The sequence below is a fragment of the Triturus cristatus genome, chromosome 9 (genome assembly GCF_964204655.1).
Source record: "Triturus cristatus chromosome 9, aTriCri1.1, whole genome shotgun sequence".
In the NCBI taxonomy this organism is placed as follows: domain Eukaryota; kingdom Metazoa; phylum Chordata; class Amphibia; order Caudata; family Salamandridae; genus Triturus; species Triturus cristatus.
In genome coordinates this window covers 786,063,126-786,090,621 of record NC_140592.1, presented here as the reverse complement: position 1 = coordinate 786,090,621, position 27,496 = coordinate 786,063,126, and the positions used below count along the sequence as shown (strand labels likewise).

Sequence of the window (27,496 nt, the reverse complement as noted above, 5' to 3'; positions counted from 1 at the left end):
CAGACCAATATGAAAACCAACCCACAAGACTATGAATATGTGAGCTGTGGGGGGAAAATTAGACAGTCTCTCCCCACTGATCTCACACAGAAAGACAACAGAAACTGGATTAATGCTAAATCCCCCTTACCGCAACAACACTGTTCATGAAGCTACAGCAACACAACACGCTGAACAAGCATGAATAATCTGCATCGCATTGTTGGTGGAAGGACTTTTCATCTCCCCGCCCTGTGCAGTCACCAATCAGAACTTGTAAGAGGTGCTCACATAGCCTCATGGGTCATATAGTTTCCTGACCTGCACCACTTCCTTAACGTTTGTGATACAGCGACACATCTTTGTGTCGGCCTTAAGTTGCAATCATGCCTCTGTTTTCCGTGGGCATATGGCAGCGTTCCTGATGTGGATAGCACTGGACCTGATACTCACCGGCTGTCCGGGAAACAATCCAAAAATGAAACTTATGACCAGCAAGAGGAGGAGTCACTATACCTCGTGACTCGAAATACTTCTTCGAAGAAAAACAACTTGCATACATTTGGGCCCAACACTAGATGGCAGTAATATGCACAGCATGTGAATCTACTGCTCTACATGCCACAAGTAGATGCTTTTAGAGAAAGTAGCCTTTTCCTTGTCATTGCTGGTGCAGATAGAGCTTTTAGGGAAAAATCAAAAAGCCAATGTTTCACATGTAACCTAAGTTGAGGCTTTAACTGTGCAGTAGTAAATGCTTACTATCTAATTTATAAGTGCTATTTTTTACCCTGATAAATTACACACCATTTAAGTGCTTCAAGTTAAGTTTTGCTCAGCATTATACCATTTGTGAAAGTTCGAACCGGTTAGGAATTTAGACAATTGAAAGAAGCTAACGTCTGTCTCAAAAAGATATAATCAACTTATTATGCAATCTCAAATCCCAATTGTCGCAGATCATCGCCATTATCTTATGTCATGTGTCCAAGCAATAATTAAAATGCAATCACCATGAAAAATGCTGAGCTGTGGGGAGCCCATCAATCTATCCCCAGTTTATCTACTTCACACCAGAATTAATAACTAAGGAGTTACATAAGACCAGAAAGTCATTAACCATGATGGTTTCAATATTAGGATTCTACTTGAGTAGTATCCTGGAGAAAACAAAGCCTGGATGCAAATATAAGCAAGGAAAAAAGAGAGTCCCACCAACTGTTTGCCCTATTAACCCTAAATCACAAGTCTTCCATTTTAGGACTACACACTATTTCTTAAGGAGAGAGAGCTTTGTCAACACTCTTGTGTTGACAACCCTACTTGGGAAATTTGAACCAATAAATGGTTGACCTTGAAAAACCGCCTATTTAAGTACTAAAGGTAGCTTGTCCAAGGTCTGTAATGCCACCATAACTGTAAGCCTACCGAGCCACAGAGTTCTAGATGTTAAGTACTTGAGGTAAAGTCTAATTAAGGAGCTCTTTCAGGGCTTTCTACATTTTGCACTCTGGTCTATAGGCACAAGGGATATCAGATAGGCTAATATTTACTGAATTTAATTTAACTATTATAACTTGTGCTTTGTATGCAGTGACCACATATGTTGAATATTAATAAATAAAAACATTAAACAATGTAAGACAAAAGTACACCTCATGGTATTTCTGATTTAGCAAAGAACCTATTGTAAATGATTTTTGTATTTTAGTTTTTCAGTCAGAACAAGATGCTTATGCAAAGGAGCATACAAAAGAACAAATCCAGAGTAAGTGTTTTCATCTTCTATTGTTTTTAGTCGAAGAATCCAACAATTGCAATATATCCAGTAATTTGCAAAACATTAAAGAGAAAACCATCAGTCTAAATACTGGCTGTTTTAACTGTGCACACTAGAAACAACATTGTCTCTTGCCTATCCACACTGGGTTTTGTTTTGACTCCATATAATAGCACTAAATGTGTAGTCATCTATATGGCTCCTTAATATCAATAGCAGAATATCAATCGTACTTATTATTGATTAGTAGTATCGTGGGTACCAATATATCGATGGTCAGTGAATAGTTTTTCTTTCTATAATGATAAAATTAAAGTTTTAGGCTTCTATTACTCTAATATCAAAGTTTTTTATTTTAATAATGATTTTTTTTTAAATTAGGATTTCCATTGTCCCTGCACTGATTGTTCTTGTTACAAACAGTAGGCCCAGTCACACAAGTAGGGTAGTGTTTGTATCGGGACAAGAGGGAGTAGTAGGAATTTTGTGGATCCCTCCAGACACGAGAAGTTTCCACCACAGAAATACAATGAAAATGTGTGATATTAGGCAAAGTTTGAGTTTTGCAGTGTTGCGTATGCTACTACTTTGATGTAGCTCTACACAGTGTGCTTTCCCACCCACGTTTGATACAGGTGAACTTGGTTCAATGCACCAATGATGAATGTGAAAGACAGATTATTCTAGTCCCGCAGAACACTACTCATTGTGTTATTCAAATAGAGATATTTCTTTTGGGTTACTAACACTCCCTAAGAAGGGATTAGGGACACCAGAGTAACAGTAACAAACCTATTTCATTATTCACAATGTCACACACACTGTAATAAGAAAAGGGTGAACACTTTCAAGTAAAAGTATTTATTACTACAGGAACAATCTGTTTATCTGTACATCAGTAAAAACTACATACAATATTATAAAAACAGCAAGAAGGCATGTTATAAATAACGAGAATAAAATGAACATTTCTAACCTGTTTAAAATGTAATCTCGAACCTAGCACCTACCTCTGTGCACTACACTAAGAGAGCATGGAAGGCAGCGGAACTTAAAGTCTAGAGTTTCTTAGGTAGAAGAGACACACTGCATACCGTGTTGGCAGAAAAGGATGTTTTTTTTATCAGCAAAGGCGTGTAGACAGAGTTCCCCATGAAGGCAAACACATGCTGCAGTAGCGGTCTTCCTCCAGAATTCGGCTTTAGCTGCTTCAACCAAAATGTAGCATCTGAGAAATACGAAGTGTGCTTGCAGTAGGTGAGATAATCTCTGGCAGAATGTCGTTCAATAATCTGGCCGAAGGACTTCTGTTGAAAAGTGGTCAAGTGGCCATCCTTATATACTAAATCTTATCAGAAATTGGAATTGCTGACATAAGTGTAGGAATGTCTGACATAGATTATGTGCATCAAGGTGTGCGTGCTATATGTTTCTTTATGAAAATATAAGGTAAAAGGACGTCAATTCAGACTATACTATATCCAGCTATGTTTGCATTTGTTCTTAGTTAACCTTGACATGGTGGAAAGTAGACATTTGTCCCAGACGACTGTCACAACCGATGTATCTTTGCCATTAATCAAATGACATGACACTTTCACAATTTTTAGAAATATAAGGTTAGACGACATATGTGTCTAATGGCAAACATGAAAATAATTTTGCATAAATCAGGGAATATGGCGGCGTCCATTGTCTAAGATAGGAAAAATGGCAAACCTCCATTAACTAAGAGGAGTCGGGGCTCACATAAAATAGAGTCAGACCTTATGAACTTTACGCCATCTCCGGCTTGTATGGCTTAATGTGATGTCTTAGAAGCATTTCTAACCAGTAAGGATTTAGCTTACATGTAGGGAACTCCATAATCTCAAGTTATTAGATTCTAAAACTACCTAGAATAAGGTACACATCTAAATATAATATACTTGTAGTATAAAACAAAGGCAATCAATGCATCATATATATAAGTGACAAAAATACAATTTCTAGTAAATATAGTGGAGCATTAATAATTCTACGCCTTGCATAGTTTCAAATAATTTCTAAAATGTATATTCTGAACTATCCAAAGGGTTTATGTGTGTTGGTAATGAAACATAACAGTGATAACGTTGCAGTTTTTACTGAAAAACTTTCCTTCGAAATTTTTTGAACAAAACTTTAAGTATGCACAAGTCCAAATATGTCCTCGTTGTGAAGTAAGCAAAGCATAGTGTGTGAATATACACGACTATTAATAAATTACTTAACATTTAAATATAAAAAATGACTGAAGGTGTGAGAATCTGTCATAGGAGGGTACAACTGACACAGTGCCTACTTAAATATATCTTAACCATAAAATTTAAAACGATTCATATGGGCCCGACAAAGATGTTCTGGTGTAAAGACTAAGGGTCACATTTGTCAAACAATTCTGCATTTGCAAACAGTGCAAATGAGTAATTTCGCCCAATTGCAAATGCAAAATTGCCTTTCCGTCAGAATGCATGAAATGCATTCACAGCCCACATTTAGGTAATTGCAAAAATTGTGTTTCCCAAATTTGCGACTCCCAGTTGTGATTAGCGAAATGCGAATCGCAATTAGGTAATTGCAAATGTAAAGTGGGAAGCATTTGCAATTTGTGAATGGACTTGAACATGCAATTTTGCATGTTCTCCAATCAGGAGGTAACCAAGTGCAACCTATTTAAATAAGGCTAGAGCGCCTCAGCACATTCCATAACGCCTACACTCTGCATCATTGTGAGGAGGATGAAGATCCAGGCTGCAGCATAGAGAAGAAGGAGGAGACAAGAGTACATTTTCAGAACGTGCATTACCTTATTTGGCCAGACAGAGGTGGAAATATATGACAAGTATAGGTTAAATTCTGCCATCATATTAGACCTAATAGCCAACCTGCAACCACAACTGCTGCGTCACACTCACAGGACCAATGCAATTCCCACGCATGTGCAGGTCCAATGTTCCCTGCCCCTCCGAGCCTCAGGTTGCTACCGGAGGGTGATACCAATAGCAGGACGAAGTCTCCCAAAGTGAGCTGTTGTGCTTTTTCAATGCATTCCTGGATGCATTGTTGCTGAAACTACATCAGTACATTAGATTTCCAAACACACCACAGAACTTGCAGCACATAAAATTGCAATTCTACCAGTTAGCACAATTTCCGCACGTCATTGACTACATTGATAGGACACATGTCCCCTCTCAGTCAATAAGTGCATCTTAAGAAATAGGAAATGATACCATTCACTAAACATCCAAATGTTGCACGTATCATCACATATATAGTGGCGAAATTCCAGTTAGTATGCATGATTCATTCATCTTCCGACATAGTGGAAACTAAAAACGTCTACTTGGGGGTGAATTTGGAGAAGGATACCTACTAGGTAAACACATGTATAACAGGTCAACAGTCACTACGGATGCATTGACCTAGTTACAGTAAATAATCTCTTGCCTATTATCCTATAGGTGACAGTTCATATGCTGTGCGCTCATTGATCCTCACCTCATATTTCAATCCAACTACTCCAAGTGAGCAATGTTACAGAGCTGCCCATAAAAGTACACATAACGTAATTGAGCGGACCTTTTGGTTACTCGATAGTCACTTTCACTGTTTCCATAAACGTGGTGGTGCACTACAGTACAGTCCTGAAACTAGCTGCAAGATTATGGCCACATGTGTGCCATGTTGCACATCGCAACTACCAGAGGCATACTCTTGTACCTTTCTGATTCTGAAGAGGACGATTATTTTTAAGTTAAGCAATGATTAGGCAATGCGCTACATGAATTAACTGTTAATGGAAATTGTATTACCTTGATTTCAAGTGAAAAAAGATGCACAGTCAAAGAAGATGGCATTTTGTGTGAAAAAACCCCACAAAAATACATGCTATAATACTAAACTATCAGCACTTTCAACAAAATGCAATAGGTTAATTCACCTAATGACATGACATGGCTGAAGCCCATATTATTTCTTGTAGCCATGCACTCCACTGGCCCGGTCAGTGTGCTCTGTGACCTCCCTTGATGAGGCCTCTGACGCAGCACTATGCCTTGAACTGTGCTGTCTGGATTACATCACAGGGACTGTGACGCTACTAAGGCTGCAACTGATCAACAGTGTTGGTGACCTGCACCAAACCCCTGGCCACATCACCACTACAATGGGTCATTTATACTTGCATGGCCACAGCGCATCTGGACAGGACAGCTGTTGTATTGCTCAGGCAGTGATGGAACTAGTGTAGCCATCTCAATGGCCCAGTAGTTCGTGGTGCTACCTGCGGTGGGAGACATGGTCCTGATGCATGACGTGGCAAAGTTCCCTAATATCATCAGTCATGTGCTTCCGCTGTTGCTCTCTGTCCTTCCGCCACTGCGGAGTTCAGCTGTGTGTTGCTGTCCTTAATGTCACACATATTGTGGTTTAAGAATACCAGCTGTGCATGCATTGAATGCATATGTTTACAGTGCTGGTGCTGCACCTTAATCATTGCTGTCTTCAGGCCACCAAAGACAGAGGAGCCCTCACCTTCCTCAGATTGACGTTGTGTCCTTGACCTGCACCTCATGATTGAGATGTTGCAGTGCCGCATGTTTAACTGAGTTCTTTGAGTGAGTGTCTGCTCAGCTTGTGTGTTGGGCAAGCTAGGTTGGCTCTCTTCTTCTTGTATTTCGAAATCATATATGCGTCGGAATATTGTTGTTTGTCTTGCTCCTTGTGTTCCTGACTACTATTCCCATAATGCATTGGTGGGTAGCAGGTAAAATGTGGACTGCAGAGGCATTTGCACCTTAATACCTAACCTACCTAAATAAGCATTTTATCACTAGTAGCATGCAAATATTCCTTAGCATGCATCTTACCTTGGGTGGTACTGGGCATGGCTGAGGTGTCTTATCTGCGTCACTTCATTGATGGCTTCAGGCTGAAGGGTGGACTCCACCATTTGCTCCAAGGGTGTAGATGCAGGATGGGTGGATGGTCCTCCTCTGGTCTTCTTAGCTTCTCAAAGCCTGCTTGCCACCTTTTCTTTTGCCCTTTTCCGCAGGTCACACCAGCACTTATGTATCTCCTCAATGGAGCACTACAGGACTCCCACTGCACTTTTTCTTATCTTGATCTCCTGCCATATCTTGCACTTTTCACACTCCGGGACATGGAGTGATTTTTTGCCAAATATTTTTTTGTGGCTCTTCACAACTTTGAGCCCCATTAAGATGGTGGGTGAACTTTAGTCTGCCCGCCACCCTAGCGGTGCTGGGACTGGCCGCCAGCGATGCTGCGGTACGGCACGCCACCACCACCCTGGAGGGCGCATTCCGCATCTTAAGCACTGCGGCAGGTGCTGCTAGAAGCAGCACCCACCCCAGTGCCAAAGAGGCATGCTGTGCATTGCCACCCACGTGGTGCCTGCCACCTTGTGCATGGCAATGAAGGGAGTACCATAGGTACTCCCCAAGTGCAGCCCCCCACCCCCCTGGGGGCCCGCAACGGGCCCCCAAAGAAAATACCACCAGCCTTTCTATGGCGGCCTTTCCATGGCCCGCAACCATAGGTACCCCCAAGTGCAGCCCCCCGGGGCCCACAAGGGGCCCCCAAGGCAATTCCTGCCAGCCTTTCCATGGCGGCATCACCGCCATGGAAAGGCCTTTACCACCAGGCATCATAATATGGATGGCGGTGCCTCCATATTATCCCCGAGTTCTGATCGGCCGGCAATCGTGACGATTGCCGATCAGCGGAAAAGCAGCGGACGGACTTTCCGTCTGCTGCGGTACTCCCCCATGGTAATATGGTGGGGGGAAATGTGGTTGTGATGGCGGGCAGAGCGCCACCGACGGCCGGGCAGTGGAAATCCACCCGCCATCATAATCACCCCCTTCCTTGGAGAGCACCTCCAGTTCCTGCTCACTGAATTTGAGCTTCCTTTTGCATCCTCCTGCCTACTTCCCACTCTCCTCGGGTGCCATGCTGGGTTCCTGCGTCTAACTCTGCACTCACAGGCTCCCTGGTGTTGTGCTCATGGAGTCTGCCTCCTCCTCTGACTCAGGACCATGGGAACAGCATGGCATGCTCACTTTCTGGTTGGGAGATCATCGTGTCACACCGAAATGCAACATTCGCTAATTTGCGATTACTTATTGCAATTACCTATTTCAAGAATTGCAATTGTAATCGCAAATTGCAAATACGATTTTTATGCAATCGCAATTTTTGTTGAGATTCCTGACATACATCACATTTAGTGATTACCAAATCGTGATTCAGTAAAAATGGCTATTTCGTAATCGCTAAATGCTTTTTTGTTACATGTGGCTTAGGTTCTTTCACACTGAAAAGTGAGAATTTTTTTTTATCAGTGTTGTTTATTTAGTAGTTAGTCTATGAAAATAAGTAGCATTAAAAAAATGCTTGTGGAAAATGCACACACCTGCGATTAGTAACACCCAAACGTCTCCTTTGTGAGTGTGGAAATTGCAATAAAACAACAGAAACACTTCCAGCCTGAATAGTGTCCAGTTTTAAAAGTATATGTAGTAGTTATTCCTGTAGTCGATGTCCTTCTTAAAACTCCCAAATTAGACAACACCATAGTGAGGTACAGCAAGATTAAATGAACGGCTCAGGATCACACAATTAAGTGGAGAGATGCATTTTGAACTTAGGTCTCCTTGAGTCCAAGTCAACATAAAGATGTTTCCATTAACTCCAACAATGCAAAACACCACACCCAACCCTGGAGACAGAACAGTTCCTGTGCACTGTCCACCACACAGAATATCTGTTCTTCAGGACACCCAGAGGATGCTGCAGGTGCTGGTCCCTCGCACGGTGCCCCCTCCCACAGCCTGGCACTCCCTGGTAACTGTTGTCCCAGCCTTTGGTTATATTATTATCAGGGCTCAGGTCACATCATGCAGTGCTTGATGTCCTGACACATGCTTTGGTGGTGATGGTAGTAAGATCCGCTTGACGACAGATTGAAAGAAGATATCCCATTAAAGTTCAAGACAAAATCTTTCTTGTCGCAGACTGGTGATGAATGGTGCTGGTAGTGCGGCAAACCCACTGAGTGTTCATCCCTTGTGTTCTGGTGCAGGTAGCCTTGCCTAGGGAGTAAGGGGCCACACATTGAGTGCACCCCATAACAGAAGCGCCCTGTCAAATCCGTAGAGAGTGTCGCCCCTGGTCCTTAAGTACAAAGACCACATCCATGGTGGTGGCAGTCTTCCTCCTAGCATGCTCGGTGTAGGTGACGGCGTTCCGTATTACATTTTCTAGAAAATCCTTGAGCACGCCATGGGTCTCCTCATAGATGAGGCCGGAGATGCTCTTCCCTCCACCATGGGGCACTAGGCAGCAAACGGCAGGCTTGATGATGCCCTGGATATTGTCCTGAAGCACCCTCTATGCCTCTTGGTGCCAAGCCTCTTTTCTCCTTTGGCACCTCCAGACATTTCCTTCACTCTCTCAAAACAGAACCAGTGATAATATAAACACGGCAGATAAAAAATAAGCGATATATATACATATATATATATATATATATATATATATATATATATATATATATATTCACTTAACCCCTTCAGTGCCCGCCCCTTTCCCCGCCCTGTGCCGGCCGTTGTATTAGCAGGCGGGGTTTATGACGAGCTGGTCTCGTCACGGGCACAGCGCGACCGCGGCCCATGACGAGACCAGCTCGTCACGGGCATTGAAGAGGTTAAAAAACCATAGGTTTCACACAGGTTATAGTTAGGTGGATATTTCTCTCGTAAAAAACCAATGAAATTCCCCCGTTATAGTTAGTTCAGATAACTATAACTCGCGCGCCCGCAATCCACCGCTGATGACGTCGAATATTGCATCACTCAAGACATGGTCAGTGGCATCACTCATGACATCACTCATGTGATAGAGTGGCGGTCGCGCGAGTTATAGTTATCTGAACTAACTATAACGGGGGAATTTCATTGGTTTTTTACGAGAGAAATATCCACCTAACTATAACCTGTGTGAAACCTATGGTTTTTTAAGTGAATTTGCAAGGTTTTTTAAATGCTAATTCCTAACTATAACATGTGTGAAACCTATGGTGTTTTAAGTGAATTTGTATGTTTTTTTAAATGCTAAGTTATGTATTTTTTTTATTTTTTTTGCCGTGCGCGCACCGTGCGCGCACCCCGCGATTTATAAAAAAAAGAAAAAAAAAAAAATGAAATGTTTTTTTCCCCTGGGGGGGTCCTTCTGTGACCCCCTGACAAAGGCTAGGGGGTCAGGAACTCTCTTCCCTGCCCCCTTTTCACGTTTTCCACCTTTTTTCCCCCTTTCCTTTTCAGTGCGAGAGACAAAATGGCGGCCGACACTTCCTGATTTCGACCGATTCGAATGTTGACTGACATCTAACAACCAATCAGAATTTCGCTCGCGCACGGCACCATGCGCGCCCGTGCGCGCGTATAGATATTTATATGCTTTTAAATACTATTTTCTCAGGAAATACTGAACAGATTGACACCAGACCTGCAAAAGGCACTTCCCTGACCTGAGGACTACCTCTCTGCCAAATTTCAAGTAATTCTGTTCAGCCGTTCGGGCTGTACCTTCGACTAAAGGTCCTATGGAAAAATACATGGGGAAAATGCGTTTTGGGACCCCCCTTTTTTCTCAGCCCCCGCTTGACGAATCACCCCGAGACTTTAGGGTAGGAGCTGAGCGGAGCGCCCCATTAGTTTTAAACATTTCGCGAAGATTCGTCAACCGGCGCCAAAGTTATTCAAAATAGAATTTTGAGATTTCCTATGGAAACACGGTCCTAACTATAACTATCTACTGGCGACCGCCAGTAGATAATATATATATATATATATATATATATATATATATATATATATATATATATATATATATATATATATATATATTTTATTTTATTTTTCTTCACTGAAAACACCATAGGTTACAGAGACGTTATAGTTAGGGTCAGATTTCACTCATTCAAAACCATTGAAATTCAGCAGTTATAGTTACCTGAGTTGACTATAACTTAAGCCTCCCACAATGCACTGCTTATGACCTCACATATTACATCAAGCGTGACCTGGTCAGTGACATCACTGATGACATCATCTACAGAACCACTCATACACCTACTCACAGCCCCATACAACCTCTTGTACGCCCACTCACACATCCGTAGAACCACTAACATACCCATTCACCGACCTATACCACTACTGACACACCCACTCACTCCTCAATAGAGCCACTCACACACCCACTCACTCAGTTGTACACCCACTCAGACACCATTCACTCACCCATAGAGCCACTCATACAACAAGATACTCACCCATACAGCCAGTCACATAACCACACACTCACCCATACAGCTACTCACACACCCACTTATTTACCTACAAAGTCACACACCCACTCACTCACCCAATCAGCCTCTCAACATGGCTGCTCTCTCGCCCATTGAAGCCCTCATACACTCACTCACACAACCACTTACCCATTCAAACATCCATACAAGCAATAAACATTCCTGTACTCCCCCCAACAGCTGTTCACACTGTCCAATACCGTCACTCACACACAAAGTCACTTAACGAAACACCTACTCAAATAGCCACTCACTCATCCATACAGCCACTTACACACCTAGTCATTTACTCCTACAGCCCTTCAGACACCCACTCACTCACCCATACAGTAAACACATGCCCACTTACCCACTGATAGAGCCACTTACTCCGTCACTCACTCACCCACCAATACATCCACTGACACTCACTCACCAATTCAGTAACTCAGACAGCATCTCACTCACTCACACAGCTACTTGCACAACCATTATACACTGAAACAGCCACTCACACACCCATACGCACAAGGATACATGCAGTCACACAGCCACTCACATGATGTATATTAAAAGTAGTATCACTCATTAGTAGTACACCTACTATACTACTTTAAGTTTTGTATTACCTTAGAATATATGCTGAACAATCATAAACTCTTACAAAATACTTACACTCACTGGATAGTGTCATGAGTGATGTCATTTGAGATGTCATCAGTGATGTCACTGACGATGTAATGAGTAATGTAATATGTTAGGTCATAAGCAGTGCATTGCGGGGGCGTAAGTTATAGTTGGCTCAGGTAACCATAACTGCCCAATCACTGGTTTTGTATGAGTGGAATCTGACCCTAACTATAATGTCTCTGTAACTTTTGGTCTTTTCAGTGAATTTCTAAGGTTGGTTTAAATTCCATTTGCTAACTATATCGTCCCTGTAACCTTTGGGTTTTTTCAGTGAATTTCTAAAGTTTTTTAAAAAGCCAATTCTTAACTATAATGTCCTTGTAACTTTTGTTTTTTTCAGTGAATTTCTATGTTTTTTTAAAACCAGTAATCACGTTTACAGAGTGATGGAGAAAGGGGGCTGGGCCTCCGACTAGCTTTCACTAATCCAGCTCTGTAGGACTTGCAGGGGGTACCAGAAGGGCTTCTTGGCACCCAAAGTCCCTCAGGAGTAAAGCAGACTTCATCCCCCAACCAGTAGTGCACCACGAGCTGCGTTTGCCGAGTGGTGGAGAAAGGTGCATGGCCTCCAAAGACCCCGTAGAAATCCACTAGTGTTTGTTTATGAGATTTTATAAAGCGCTCAAATACTCTTGGGTGTCTCGGCGCTAAGGACGGGCAGCTTGAAACTGATACCAAGGAAGCTTATTGTGTGAACAGCCATGTTTTCGTCATTTTCCTGAAGGTTAATAAGTATTGGGATGATCTGATCTGTAATGGGAGCGAGTTCCAAAGTTTAGCAGTCGCAACAATGAAACGTTTATCGCCCCAAGAGGCAGTTTTAGTGCGTGGCACTGTGAACAGAGATGCCGTAGATGAGCGAAGAGCCCGAGCTGGAATATAGGCTGATGAATCTCTAATCAGAAACTGAGGCCCTGTGTTGTGGGATGTCTTGTATGCAATACACAAGGCCTTGAACATTAAACAACTCTTCACAGGGAGCCAGTGAAATTTCTGAATAACATGTGATATAGGTTTATATTTAGGGATTCCCGACAACATCCTGGCAGCTGCATTCTGGACAGGTTGCAGCTTATGGATAACCTTGTTTTGGGCATTCAGGAGAAACCCATTGTAGTAATCAGTGGTAGACATGATTAGAGTGCTAACCAGAGTTTTTCCTGATGTCAGGGGAAGAAATGGTAGTATTTTTTTATCATGCGTAGTTTGTAAAATGCAGCTGAGACTACCGAATGAGGTAGAAAAGTTAGTATGTCGTCAGGCAGGGGATAGTTTACCGAAGGTCATAACCTCTGTTTTATCAGAGTTTAATTTAAGGCAATTGCTGGTCTTCCAATCACTGATGGCCAGCATGCCTCCTTGAAATTTTGCTGCTACTTCTTCTCCATCATTGTGTATTGTCAACACCAACTGCGTATCGTCGGTATATGAAGTAAGGCCCAACCCATGTCCCTTGATAACTCTGGCCAAGTCCGCCACATAGATATTAAAAAGTGTCGGACTTAGGGATGAGCCTTGCGGGACACCACACGGGAGGCTCAATTGGGTGGACTGAAAGGTACCAAAATTTACCGGCTGAGTACGGTTGGCGAGGAAAGAGGCCAGCAGCTCTCGGGCTTTTTTCTCAATACCCAGTTCAGTGACCCGGTCGATCAAGATGGCATGATCGACCGTGTCAAAGGCTGCTGAGAGATTCAGCAACACAAGAACAGCCATTCCTCCCTGGTCTAAGATGACTCTGATGTCTTCGGTCGCTTTAATGAGTGCGGTCTCTGTTCCGTGGCCTTTGCGGAAACCGAATTGTGTGGCATCTAACAGCTGGTGGTCTTCAATAATATATTTGGAAAGTTGGGTGTTCATCACCTTTTCAAACATTTTTGCCGGAAAAGGCAGGCTAGCTATTGGCCAGTAGTTTTTAGTGTTGGTGGGATCCAGGTTTGCTTTTTTAAGAGTTGTTTTATAATCGTTTTCTTCCAAATTGTGGGATAGATACCTGAGGCAAACATGGAATTACAGATAGTAGATAAGACAGGTGCCACTTGATCTAAGACTGATAAAAGTATAGCCGGGGGGCAAGGATCATTAGCGGAACCTGATTTTATGGAGGATATTATACTAGCATTCTGATCGGGAGTGGTGTTGTCAAATTTCAGTAAGGAGAATTCAGAGGAGTCCCTTATTATCGGTTGAGCCATAGTGTTGGTTTCAGAAGCAAATTTTGAGTAAATATTGTTTACCTTCTCAACAAAAAAGTTTGCTAAAGAGTCACATAGTGACTGAGTAGGGGCCACGTTGCTGGAGGATGTTTGGCCTGACAGTTTGACAACTACTTGAAATAGGTGTTTATTAGAATCTTGCGCAGCTTCTATCTGAGCAGTATAGTATCTCCTTTTTTCCTGCGCGATCGAGTGTTTGTAGTTGGTAAGTGCTGCTTTATAAACTAGTTTTTCCTGAAGGTTATAGGATCTACGCCATTTTCTTTCACAATTCCTGCACATTTTTTTTTGTTCTCTAAGGAGTTCAGAAAACCAAGGAGCTGATGGCACGCTCCGATTTTTGGACATAATTTTGTTAGGCACCAGCCGGTCAAAAGCATCATTTAACCAGTTGGTGTAGTTTACTGAGGCCACATTGGGATCTGACGGGACTATTGGTTGGGTTGAGCATAAGTGTATTTTTAAAAGCTTGGGGTCTAAGCACTTCCATGCTCTTCGTAGGCCCGGCTAGATCGTTATAGTGCTGGGGGGGTGCTTGAAGTTGGTCTGAATATCAAAAATGATTGCATGAAGATCAGACCAAACTAAAGGGAGAATACTCTGTAGACGAATGTCTTGGGAGTTTGAGGAGGTACCAGAAGGGTTTCTTGGCCCCCAAAGTCCCTCAGGAGTAAAGCAGACTTCATCCCCCAACCAGTAGTGCACCACGAGCTGCGTTTCCCGAGTGGTGGAGAAAGGTGCATGGCCTCCAAAGACCTCGTAGAAATCCACCTGTGTGGGACTTACTGAAGGTAAAAGGAGGGGAGTTGACTCCTAAAGCTGTCCTTGGGGGCCGACTACCCCTCCCTGTTACCTCCACTAAGTCCCACACAGCAGTATTGCTGAGAGGTTGTCGAAGGCCATGCCCCCTTTATCCACCACTGTGCAAACGAGCTTCCTGGTGTCGTGTAGTTCCTAGGAATCCCCCAGGACCTGTGCGTTTTGGATGACCTAAACTGAGCGCTTGGTGTCCAAACCAACTGTGGACATCCCCATAGGATATGACAGCCATTAGAACCAGCTAGCTCGACACTGCCACCACCACCCCCTGTATTCTACAGTGGGATGGATAGTTTCTGGCAACCACTGAGCATGACAACCCTGATTACTCCGGGATCGTGGGAAACAGTACAGTACTTTTCACTCAGTCACTCGTGCTTGCTTATTTTCAGGAAATACACAAGATGGCGATTTGGACGTTTTCAATAAGTATTGGTCCAGCGACAGTCTTTTGTAAAATATATGTGCTGTGAAAATCAGGAGACAGAAGCATACAAAAGAAATTGCAAGTGATATTATGGTAAACAGTAGATACATTACTACCATAGTGCTAAGAAGATTAACATATACAGTTAAAATAAAAACAGTAGCATTTGCATACTCCTATAATGCGCCCTGCGTAATTTGCCTAAATGTACCTAGCCTAGATATGTAGGTGTAGCATATATATGTGCATATGTGTATGTAGCCAAGAATCTCCTAGAGAAGAACCATCCCCCTCACCTGATGGAAGAGAATGAAGGACATCGTCTCTGCTTCAAGGATGACAACCCGCAAGTGATATCAGACCGCTGCGTGTCGAAGATTCAGCATGCAGGATCCAGTGTCATCTTGGAAGAAATTGTCTAATTTGTAGGGGGGAATCCGTGTCATATACTAGAGAGGACACTCCAGGGTTTATTCTAGAATCAATTTGTTTTTAAAACAATCATGCGCCGGGAGGCATGTTTGCAGAGTGGTGAAGAAAGGAGGTGTGGCCTCCAAATACCCTCAGCAATCCCGCTGTCTGGGACTTACTGGAGGTAACAAGAGGGCTTGTTGCCCCACAAACACCCTCAGCGTTCAAGAAGACTACATTACCCAACCACCTTTGCGCCAGGAGGTGCTTTTGCAGCATGGTGGTGAAGAGGAAGTGGCCTCCGGCAACTTGCCGGAGGTTTTTTATTAAATATTTTTTTAGGGAACTTGGGCTGCGTAGGCCCCCTTCCCTGGGCCAATTTTGGCCCTGGGAACCCCATCCCCTGGGGCCTGCCCTTTATTTTAGTTTTGTTTTTAACATGGGAGGGAGACCGCGTTTTGGCTAACATGCAGCTCCCTCTGTCCAAAAGGAATTCTGCCCTGCCGAAGCAAGAGCATTAAAAATGCTCTTGCTTCCACGAAGATGAGCAGAGTTTGCTATGGCTTGAGGCAGCAGTGCTCCCACCAAGCCATACCAAACTGCAGTGTCGGCACCCCAGACATTGCTGGAACAGGCCCTGGGGGCCATGTAGGGCTCCTGGATGGGGGCCACACGGCCCCTCTCCTTTGTTAAGTAAGACCTGGGGAGGAGATGGTCCCTGGGGCTGGGGGTCTGAAACTCAATACGTTCATTATTGTATGTCTGACCAGGGAGGTGGAGGTCCTCCGGGCTGCGTGGTGTGGCTGGAGTCCCTCCATGCATTATTATTTATTTTAGCCCCAGGAAGGTGGCGGTGCCCAGGGTTATGTAGGCCTCCCCGTATTCTTTTTAAAACAAATAATTAATGTATCTGCCCTGGGGAGGTGGCGGTCCCCGGGCGGCAGGTGTCCAAACGGACCCCCGCATTCATTTGGAACAGTACCCTAGGTAGGTTGCGGCCCTGGGGCAGTGGGGGGGCCGCGAGGCTCCCTGCATATTATTAAGTTACTGCCCCAGAAAGATGGTGGTCCTCGGGGCTGCAGGGGAGGCCATAGGACCTCCCCTGCTTTATTGTAGTATAACTTTTTGGGCCCGGGAAGGTGATGGTCCCCGGGGCAGCGGGGGAGCCGTGAGGCTCCCTCGCATATAATTAAATTACTGCCCCAGGGAGGTGGCGCTCCCTAGGGCTTTTAATACCCCGAGGAGGGGGCCCAGTGCACCCCTCCTTTATTTTCACCATGCCCCTGGGATTTGGCCCACCCAGGGGTAGAAAAAAGATGCGCTTGAGTCTGCAAATATTTCTTTTTAAACTTTGCTGAAGATTTGTGGATCCACTTGTGAGTCCGCGACAAATGTTTTAAAACAACTTTTAAACCCTGGTGGCCTGCACCATATCTGGGGGGGTCAGGGTGTTCTACCCTGCCCCCTTTCTTTATACTAAAAACACACAAAATATAAATAAGGGAATGTCCCAAGAATGTAATGCCGTATACCATGCATTAAAATTTATTGACGCTATTTGATCAACAGATTTTAATAAGAGATCAGAATATGCGACCATGAACTAATACATTGAAATGGACACATATATTCAGGCTAAGCAAACTAAAATAATATTCATCATAAATTGGCGTGTAAAAATAATCGGAGGTAAATAAAAGAATCAGGAAGATTGATAATAACAATACATGAAGGGAAGGATAAAAGTTTGGAACACATTTTTGCTAAAACTGATTTGAATTTGTATTTATTTTTAATTCAATGATTCACTTTATTATCATTTTCACTTAATTGGTGTTGGTTTAACAAAAACTGGTGTTGTTTGAACTCACGATACTACGTTAACCATAATGCAAAGCGGCATAATACAGGAAGTGTTATAAAAATGTCGTAAGTGTTATTTAAATAGTGAAATGCCGCCTTCTACCTTACCCGTGAACAAGGTCTTGGAGAGACTGAAACGCGTTGGGTGTTGCTGGAGTGTTTCCAGAAAAGCTGTTAATCGGAAATAAACAACTGGATTGTCAAGATATCCGTGAGTGTGAGTGGGATTGTTTTGTTTGGAAAGACTTGTGTAATTTGAATCGGCTTGGCTCTGCCAATCAACCATCCCGAGAAAGCCCGAAGTGTCAGAAAGCTGAGCCATGGTGATGGGTATATATATATCTATATATATCTATCATATCACCACACATTCCTTTCAAACACTTTATTCCAAACATTGGAGACGAACTGGCAATTTTGCCCAGAATCACTCGCCAGAGTCCTTACGCGTTTAGGCTTTACCTTCCAGCCTTTATCTCAGGTAGGCGTCTATCAAACAGTTTTAGGGGTGATGTGCTTTTTTAGCCCAGGTTGGACTACCTGATTGGTCCATAGTGCACCAATTACTGTGTGCATGTTTGACAAGTGCATTTCAAACATTTAAAAGATTTCTTAAAGACTCCAGAATTCATAGATTATTTACCGATGTTTAAAATGTTCACATTGCAGTATATAGTTGTCATGAACCATGTTTAAAAATGCGCTGAATAAAGTTAGTTAAGCAAACATGCCATCTGCAATTTCCGTCTCCAAGTGCGTGATTGAAACCTTTCATACCAGCAAGCAGAATAAAATATCTTGCTGGCATCCCTTGCACCACATCTTCTTAAATTTTTTCTAGGGTACAGTCCCGTTTACTTTAGCAGAGGCCGCCCCCGAAGGGGTCCTCGAGGGCCAGCGCCATAACGGTCGCCAGAGCCCTCAGGGAACTGATCCGGTTAGTGCTGGTTTGCGCCGCCGGGAAAGGGTGCTTGGCAAAAAGATCCCTCTCCTCCCCCTTCCCAAGAACAGAGGGAGGAGAGAAAGGGAGAGGGCGATAAAAGGCGACGCTCCCCAATGGGCAGCTCTCCGGCGCTTTGTTCGGTGGTGACTTCAGGAGTACATGATTGATTGTCGTTGCTGAGTCAGAGATCGGCCGCTTTGTTCGGTGGTGACTTCAGGAGGACATGATTGATCGGCGTTGCTGAGTCAGAGATCGGCTGCTTTGTTCGGTGGTGACTTCAGGATCAGCGACGTTCGTGGTTCTGCGCAGCAGCGAGAGAAGAACATGCCTGGACGCGGCAAAGGAGGGGAGAGACTCTGGGTCGATGATTGACCCGTCGCTGAGACAGAGACCGCTCCCGCCATGACCCCTGCCAAGCAGACAGCCCGCAAGTCGACCTGGTAAGCGCCATTTTCTTTCCTTTGTGATTGATGCACCCTGTTTCTTTGTTTGACTCATTTTGTATTCTGATTTTCGGCGGGAGACTCTCGTCCCGATCGTAGCTCTCCCTCCGCTCTGCTTGATTGCTGGATTCATTGTCTCTGCTTGATTTGATTCATTTCCTCTGCTTGATTTGATTTTGTATTCAGATTTAAATTTATCATTTATGCGCTCTGCTTGATTTATTTTGTGCTGCGATTCATCATTTATGCGCTCTGCTTCATTTCTTGATTCATTTTGCATTCCGATTTTCGGCGGGAGACTCGCGGTCCGACCCGCTCTGCCCTCTCTCCCACTTCTCTAAGGTGCTGGGCCTGCGTCTCCCTGGCTTGACCAGGGCCAGGCTGCACACCGCAGTGGAGCAGGGCTGAGAGTCCATACCCTGTGCGGCTGAACACCAAAGCTGGGCCTTCACCCTCTGGCTCGCCAGGCTACCCAAGGCACTCCGCTGCACCACCACCAAGCAGCATCAACCATGGAGGCAGACGTCATGGCTCAATTCAGCAACACTGAAGATGACATTGAAATGCACACTAAGACAAAGAGAGCTCACCAGAAAAAGCAGCAGCAACGCTTGCCCGCACACCCCCCACAAGCATTGCAATTTCAACCTCAAACCGCTATCTGGTTCTCCAAAGTACCCAGGACAGTGACGCCCACCCTCAGGACCACAAGGCATCTGAACCCGGGACCTCTTCAGGTCCCACAAAGCGACTATGGATCCCTCCCATCATCCTGAAGAACTTAGCCACCCACAAGGTCCTCGTGGAGCTACTGGAGGAACACTGCACCTCCACCTTCACAATCAAGCCCCGGCAGGACCACGCCGAGATCATGCTCACCACATCAGAGGACTACAGGAGTGTGACCAGCATGCTTACAGAACAGAAAATGGAGTACCACACCTTTTCATTGACCGCTGCAAAAGCCCAGCGCTTTGTAATACGGGGACTACCAGCAAACGCATCCCTTGGGCACATCACTCAGGACTTACCGGAACTTGGACTTCCAGTCAAAAATATAACACAGATTGCCTCTAGAGTGGACAAGAACAAGACATTTCCCCTCTTTGTTGTAACCCTGTTGGCAAGCCAGGATGGGAAGCCAGCAGACCTCTCAGCAGTCACACGGCTCTACAGTTGCACCGTCACCGCAGAAGCACCTAGAGGGAAACGAGGACCGTTCATGTGCTACAACTGCCAGCGCTTGGGGCACACCTCTGCTTTCTGCCATCAGAAGCCAAAGTGCGTACGCTGTGGAGGCTGTGGAGGCGAGCACACTTCTAACCAATGCACAAGGAACCGAGAAACCGTACCAGCAATATGTTCTAACTGCACAGGACCCCACCCAGCAGGCTATCGCGGCTGTCGCTACCTGCAGAAGGCAAAGAAGGATGGACCGCGCAAACCCCCCCCAACCACAAAAGACTTCCCTACACTCAACTGCAACAGACCAGGGACAAAGGAAGACGTACAAACCCGCATTGGCACACAGGATCCCAACTGGCAATCCAGCCAACAGCCATAGCAACGCGCGAGTGGATGGAAGAACGTACGCAGAAGCAACAGGACCCAAACAGGACAGCCCACCACCAACAACTGCCCCAGCACCATCCTGCGAAATAGGCTCAGCCATCAACTGGTAGGAACTCATCACGAAGATTGCGAAAACAGTTGCAGACATGAACATCCACCCTGTGGTGACAATTGTGGCGAATCTCATCACTGGAATTTTCCACGGTGAAGAAAACCCCCGCAATGGCAGCAAAATCTAAAGGAAACTCCCGCTTCTTGATATGGAATGCTAACAGCATTCAGAAGAAAACTGCAGAACTCCTGCACCTGATGGAAACCATGGATGTGAGTATAGCGCTTATCTCCGAGACCCATCTCCAAGGAAGCCAGAAGCTCAACTTAGTAAACCACAGGGTGTACCACACAGATCGCACCACCGGAGCCAATAGCGGAGGAACAGCGGTGATTGTCAGCACAAAAGTGAAGCACCACGAGATCTCACTACCACCAGTGGGGAGTATCGAAGCAACTGGCATACAGATCCAGACATCTGCAGGCCCTCTACAGCTGATTGCCGCCTACTCACCCCCAGGCAAGCGAAGCCCAAATGACTTGGTTGCTTTAATGGACCCCCGCATCCCAACATTAATTGGCGGCGACCTTAATGCCAAGCACCAGTGCTGGAACTCTCGCACGGTAAACAGCAAAGGACACGCTCTACTTGCCCACTCAAAGAAGGAGGACTTTGTAGTGGCTGGCCCAACTCAACCAACACACTATCCAGGCTCTGCACTGCATAAACCGGATGTTCTGGACATCGTCGTCATGAAGAATCTCTCCCAGTCTATGGAGCTGAAAACCTTAACAGCGCTGACGTCCGACCACAACCCAGTGTTGATCACAGTTGGAGATGTGCTTGAAGATCAGCAACAGGGCACCAGGCACAACTGTAAGAAGGCAGACTGGAGCCTATACAAGAGAAGCCAGGAGGAGACACTGGTCCCCGGCCCCCTATGCTGCATTGAAGACATTGACCAGGCAGTTCACCACTTCACAGCTGCAGTCCACACTGCCATCGAGCGCAGCGTTCCCGAGCAGAATCTCCAACGCTGCTCTATCTACGACCTCCCGAAGGGCATCAAGCAGTCGATAGCTGACAATAACAGAGCCCGGAGAGAGTGGCAAAGGAATCGCACCCCGACCTGCTGAAGAAGTACAATGAGCTGACAAGACAGCTGAAGATGCAAATAAGCCAGCACAGAGGTGAAAAATGGGAAGCAGCTACAGCTAACATGAAGGACTCAGACAACCCTCTCTGGAGAATGACCTGACGCTTGACTGGGAAGAAGGAACCAAGCCCACCGATACAAGGGAAGACTCACTTGGCATGCAGCAACAGGGACAAGGCTGAGGTCTTCGCTGACACATTGGAGGCATCCTTCAGGCCTAACCAGGCAAGCAAACTGGCAGCAGAAGTCGAGCAAGAGGTCGCTAAGCACCACTGGGAGCACCCACCAGAAACAGAAGCTGCAATCATTGAGGAATGCTCAACGGGCGAATTACTGGCCCTGGTAAAGACACAGAAAAACGGCAAGGCACCAGGAAAGGACAGAATAGCCAACCAAGCCATCAAGGTGCTCCCAGATGCTGCAGTGGATCACCTTGCTGAGATATTCAACGCGTGTATGCAGCACTAGTATTTCCCTAACGCCTGGAAAGAAGCAAGAGTCGTCATATTCCCCAAGGCATGGGAAACCACTACGAGATCCTGCAAATTACCGCCCCATAAGTCTGCTATCTGGCCTATCAAAGCTCTTCGAAAAAGTTATCCTTGCCCATCTCGTAGACTTTGCGACAAGCGAAAACCTCCTCGCCAGCGAACTGTTTGGGTTCCGGAAAGACCACTCAACCAATCACCAACTTCTCAGAGTTGTGGACATCATCAGCCATGGATTCAACATCAACAAGTTTACTCGAGTAGTCTTTCTGGTTGTAGCCAAAGCATTCGACCGAGTATGGCATAAGGGACTGCTTTACAAACTTATCAAGCTCAAGTTTCCAAGCTGCCTGGTTAAACTGCTGTCTAGCTACTTGTCAAAACAGACATGCGGGAAATCTCTTTTAGTTGCCTGCACCACCATCATGAAATCTGGGTATATGGACACATCATTTCCCTGATACTGCTGTGATCTTCTTTCGCTCGCTAAGTGAAGTGACACGTCGCAGTCCCTATAGTTTAATACGTGACCAATTCTTGGCCAGGATGCGTGCCGGACGGAGGCCCCTGCATAAGAGATCTGCAGGCATGCTCTACTGAAAACATCACGGAGAGTGTTTGAAGCATCTAATTGACATATTCAACCCGTAGCTGGTGACTCGGGCACTACCAGGATCCAAATATTGCTCCGACTCAAACACGCCTCCAGGTCTTTAGTCTTGTTGCACATTAACTTGAGCACTTTCTCTATGTGCAGAAGTTTCTCCTTGTGCACAGATTGCCCATTTTCTACATCCGAGGAACGACTTTCTAGCTGCTCAATCTGTTCATCTCCTTTAACTACATTTTCCTTAAGGTGATCAAACCTGTCTGCAAGTAGATCTGTTTTCAAGTCTATGGCTGTAAAACTATTTTTCAGGTCCAGGAACATAGATCTTGTATCAGGCTCTGGGGCCGGACCGTCATTGCCAGCCTGACCCTTGAAGCATTTATCCACAGGGGAGTCTGTCATATGCGTCTGGTGTCGACTGTCAAAGGAGAGCTTAGCCTTTTTCATGTCCGCTTTGCCCATTGTTTATCTGTTAAGGCGCTTCAGGCTGCTAGTACTGTCACCAGGCCTATAGCTAACTTAATTTGCCTCCAGGCAGCTGTCTTCACCTAGGTCCCACCAGACCCCACAATTTAGCAAAAGGGGGCATGAGCAGACCTATTCTGACACAACGCACGGAGGTGTAATTTCTGCTGGGCCTATTCTATTTATATCAATCTAGCAGATCCAGTGCATGTGTTGGGGATGAGTTCTCCTGCTGCATAGCCCTGCCTCACCCTGGCACTCTGGGGGGCATGTGCAGGCAAGGCTCCCCACAGTGACCACAGATGAGATTAGGATCCCTGGGTGGTGCCTCTACCAATGCTCCGTACCACAACAGATTACAACCGCCACCCTGCCAGTACAGTGGATTAGGTGCACGTTAGTGGGCGGTCATGTCCACACCTCTCATAGTTGCAGGTGGCAGATATGTGTCAGTTGATTAATGTTCAGTTCAATGGCAGTGCGAGGTGCTGCTGTGGGGGGTTATAAGGCAGAGCCCCCTGTATTAGGCAATGAGTTCTGAATGTAGCTATCTGTATAAGGGGTGTTTATGAGTAGTTAGGTCACCCTTTATCAATAATAGAATTCACCGCACTGACGCTGTCCATGTGCATGCCCCTGGGGGGTCTCATCCGCTCCTGCGTTCGTACCGAATAAACTAGCCTCTGTATGTGTGCGCCCTCAGCCATGGCGGATCCCCAACCAAAACTCCAGCCTTCTAATTCATTCCTGCCTCCTTCAGTCCAGGCCAGACGGCTCCCACCCAGTCAGAGACAAACAACGGGGCTGCGCGGGTCCAGATGTCCTCGCAGTGCCGGCCTGCAGAGTCTCCCGGGGATCCCTGTCCTCTGCTCAGGCCCATTATCAATTGCACCTCCGAATGTCGAGATGTCTGCAGTTAGTTGCTGCGGGCGATAAGGAAATAGGTTGTGGAGGACTGATATGGCCACTCACCAGTCACATACGGCCCACCAGGAGCGCTGCCCAGCAGCTCGTGTAGTTGAACGGCTCAGTTCAGCCAGCCACCTGCACACTTATAGGCACTCACTGCTTTAGCCGTAACAGTTGTTCCAAACAGAGAGATGAGGGAGCCCAGCAGCCGCTCTGATCACACCTGCCACTGGTTTATACCGCCCTCACTCTCTGCATCCCCAGGGCCCGTCATGGGCTCACGGCTGACATGGCCGCCATGTGCATAGGCCGCCATGTACACAGGCCCCATCCTTTGATGCTGCATATCACTCTTTACACCGCGTCAGTGCTGGAGATAAATAGGTCTATCAGTTCTGTAGGGTGCTAGGGACGCATTCTCTGTCCCGTGCTCCACGATGCCCCCATATAGTCAGGATAAATGTTGGATAAAGCAATCCGGCCGGTAGAGCCTCACAATTTGGCAGCCATCTTGCAACCGGGCTCCCTAGCACCATCTTTGTTTGACTCACTTGTCGAGGTCTTTATCGATCAGAGGACATGCTGACATTGTCGGGTGCACACATATGTGATCTTTAAGAAATCCATACAAAGCAAGTTTATTGTTAATATTCTTCGTGTTCGATAGACCAGCAATTGGTTGCTCGTCTAAGGCACTCAATGGTAATTACGTCTCCTTGTCAGGGGGTTTGATAGATAATAGCAAGTCAATCCGCTCATCAAGAGCTGTGTTGAAAAGTGTAACTGATGATATTGCTCTGTCATCAGTAGCATCTTGAAGAAGGGACAGATGCAATCTTTCTGGTGATCATGTAGAGGTTGAATGATTGTTTCTATATCAAGATAAGCCACAGTGGGCTGCTCCCAATATAAGTCCAAGATGATTTTAATCAGACAGTTTATGCGCCAGAACACAGGTCTTATTTGTGTAGCATCCATTTTGCAAAATGTAAGCAGTCATTGTGCAGTGAGTTCATATTGCCAAGCATGTCACATATAGCGTGCTAGACTCTTTCAACATCTTTTTTCAGCTGGAAACATGTACTCTATGTTGTTCATTTCCTTGTCAGAACAGGAGAAAGATGATGATATGACATGCAATTGGTAATATGATGATTGAAAACCCACCAAAATGGCTGGAGAATAAAGAGTGAAAAATGATGGAATCAGTCCAAATACTGCTTTAAATCCAGTCACCAGACCGGATCCAAAGTTCTTAAAAAGATGCACAACACCAGTTGTAACAGATCAATTAAATATTGTTTGTACGATGTCTGCTAAGTGTGTTGTTGGGTATTGCGTGTGTAACAGCCTCTGAATTTCTGAAGCAGTTTGGGCTGTCTGCAGGGTATAAGTTTCAACGACTGAAGTCAAAGGGACTTCTTTTGCAATACAACAAACAATAGTTTGTTTAGATCGTCAAAACACATAGGTTTTAGACTTGCACTAGGCCAAGGGATGTTTCTAAAGATATTTCAAGGTGGGGGATACAAGGTCCTTCTACAACACTGGATAGGTTCTGAAACTGTTATCAAGTATGTCTGTCTGAGGATCCAACTCACAGCAAGTAACATTTATTAGAAATAATTGAGAACCATTATTCTGAAGTTCTTGGTGTGAGGGAATGGATGCAATGGGAGAAACTGATAAAACACAGCTGAACCCTGGCATCAAAGAGCTACGCATTCCATATAATGATATGGTGTCACATAGAAGTCAGTGTCCAAAGGAATTTCTGTAGTTTGCTGTTTTAATATACACAGGGTCATCTTCATTTTTTTTTTAAACAGATGTGGGAGAAAGGAAATTTACATGAATGGAGCAATTGTGAATTGTGCATAGTGTCATACCAGTCAATGGATTTGTTTAATGGATTTATACTTTTAACCGTTATGAAAATTAAATGCTGTAACTGGCAAGGAATTAATACCATGTATTAACCAGATAATAGGTGGAGTGTCACTAACTGTACGCGGTGCATTTTCAACTTGTTCTATACTCAATACTTTGTAGGTAGATTCTTTCTTGGCCATTGTGTTTTTGAGTGTCAAATTATATGGTTCAAACAGGGCTGTTTCATTAAGGAGTTGCCAAGTCACACAACCTGATCTAAGTGTTTATAGTGCCCAATTTAATTGTATGATTGCTCTTAACTGAGCCTGCACCTTGTAGTAATTAACTCAGGTCTCCTTTTATGAGATCTAAGGCTGAGGACAGAATGTGGTTTAATTAGTACACTCTTTTAGAAAGCATGTGCATTCCATTGTCGATAACTTTAAAAACTGTTCGCAGGTTTTCTTGATCTATTCTCCTAATTCTTTCTGCAGCTTCTTTCTCAGAATATTTGTTTAACCCATTATAAATGGCATATATGCTGTGGCAAGGAATCTTTAAATTATTTTATGAAGTCCCAGAAAAAAAAGTCAGAAAACCCTTATTTTCATTAATAAAGGAGAAGTGTTCCTTTACAGCTGAAAGACTAGAATGCTCTCTCCATCGTTGGCCTGGCCTACCTACACTATATGTGCTAGCTACTGCTGTTGTTTGTGTATTATACTGTGGGTCTGGACAATTACATTTAGGTCCAGGAGTATTGGAAAGAAAACGCTGCTTGCAGGTGTCAGAATCATCTGCTGCGTCCCACAAGGATCTTCCCTCAGCCCGACGCTGTTCAACGCCTACATGGCACCACTAGCACGCATCGCCCAACAGCACGACCTCAACATAATCTCCTACGCCGACGACACGCAGCTGATCCTCTCCCTCACCAAGGACCCTCTCACCGCCAAATCCAACCTCCACCAATGAATGAAGGCAGTCGCCGACTGGATGAAGGACAGCCAACATAAGCTGAACTCAGACAAGACGGAGATCCTCATCCTCTGGTCCAACCCCTCAGCATTGGACGACTCATGGTGGCCCACATCACTGGGGACCCCCTCTCCCCGGCCCCCTCCGACCAAGCATCCAACCTGGGAGTCATCCTCGACTCAAAACTCACCATGACCAAACAAGTCAACGCAGTCTCCTCCACCTCCTTCAACACCCTCCGCATACTCCGCAAGATCTACAGATGGAAAACAGTCACCCAGGCCCTAGTCAGCAGCAGACTCGACTACGGAAACGCCCTCTACGCCGGAGCCTCGTCCAAGCTCATCAACAAACTGCAGAGAATCCAGAACGCCTCTGCACGCCTGATCCTCGTCGTCCCGCGCCGCGACCACATCACCCTCCATC

General features: G+C 45.1%; 1 protein-coding gene across 1 annotated transcript in view; it reads left to right on the top strand.

Annotated features, from left to right (window-relative positions):
• The window catches only part of C9H14orf39 (chromosome 9 C14orf39 homolog), a 1,162,755-nt gene that overhangs the window by 152,767 nt on the left and 982,492 nt on the right, over window positions 1-27,496 (top strand). The window contains exon 3 of the mRNA XM_085626171.1: window positions 1,691-1,747. Within this exon, the coding sequence (XP_085482297.1) occupies window positions 1,691-1,747 (57 nt within the window). The remainder of the gene's footprint in view (window positions 1-1,690; window positions 1,748-27,496) is intronic.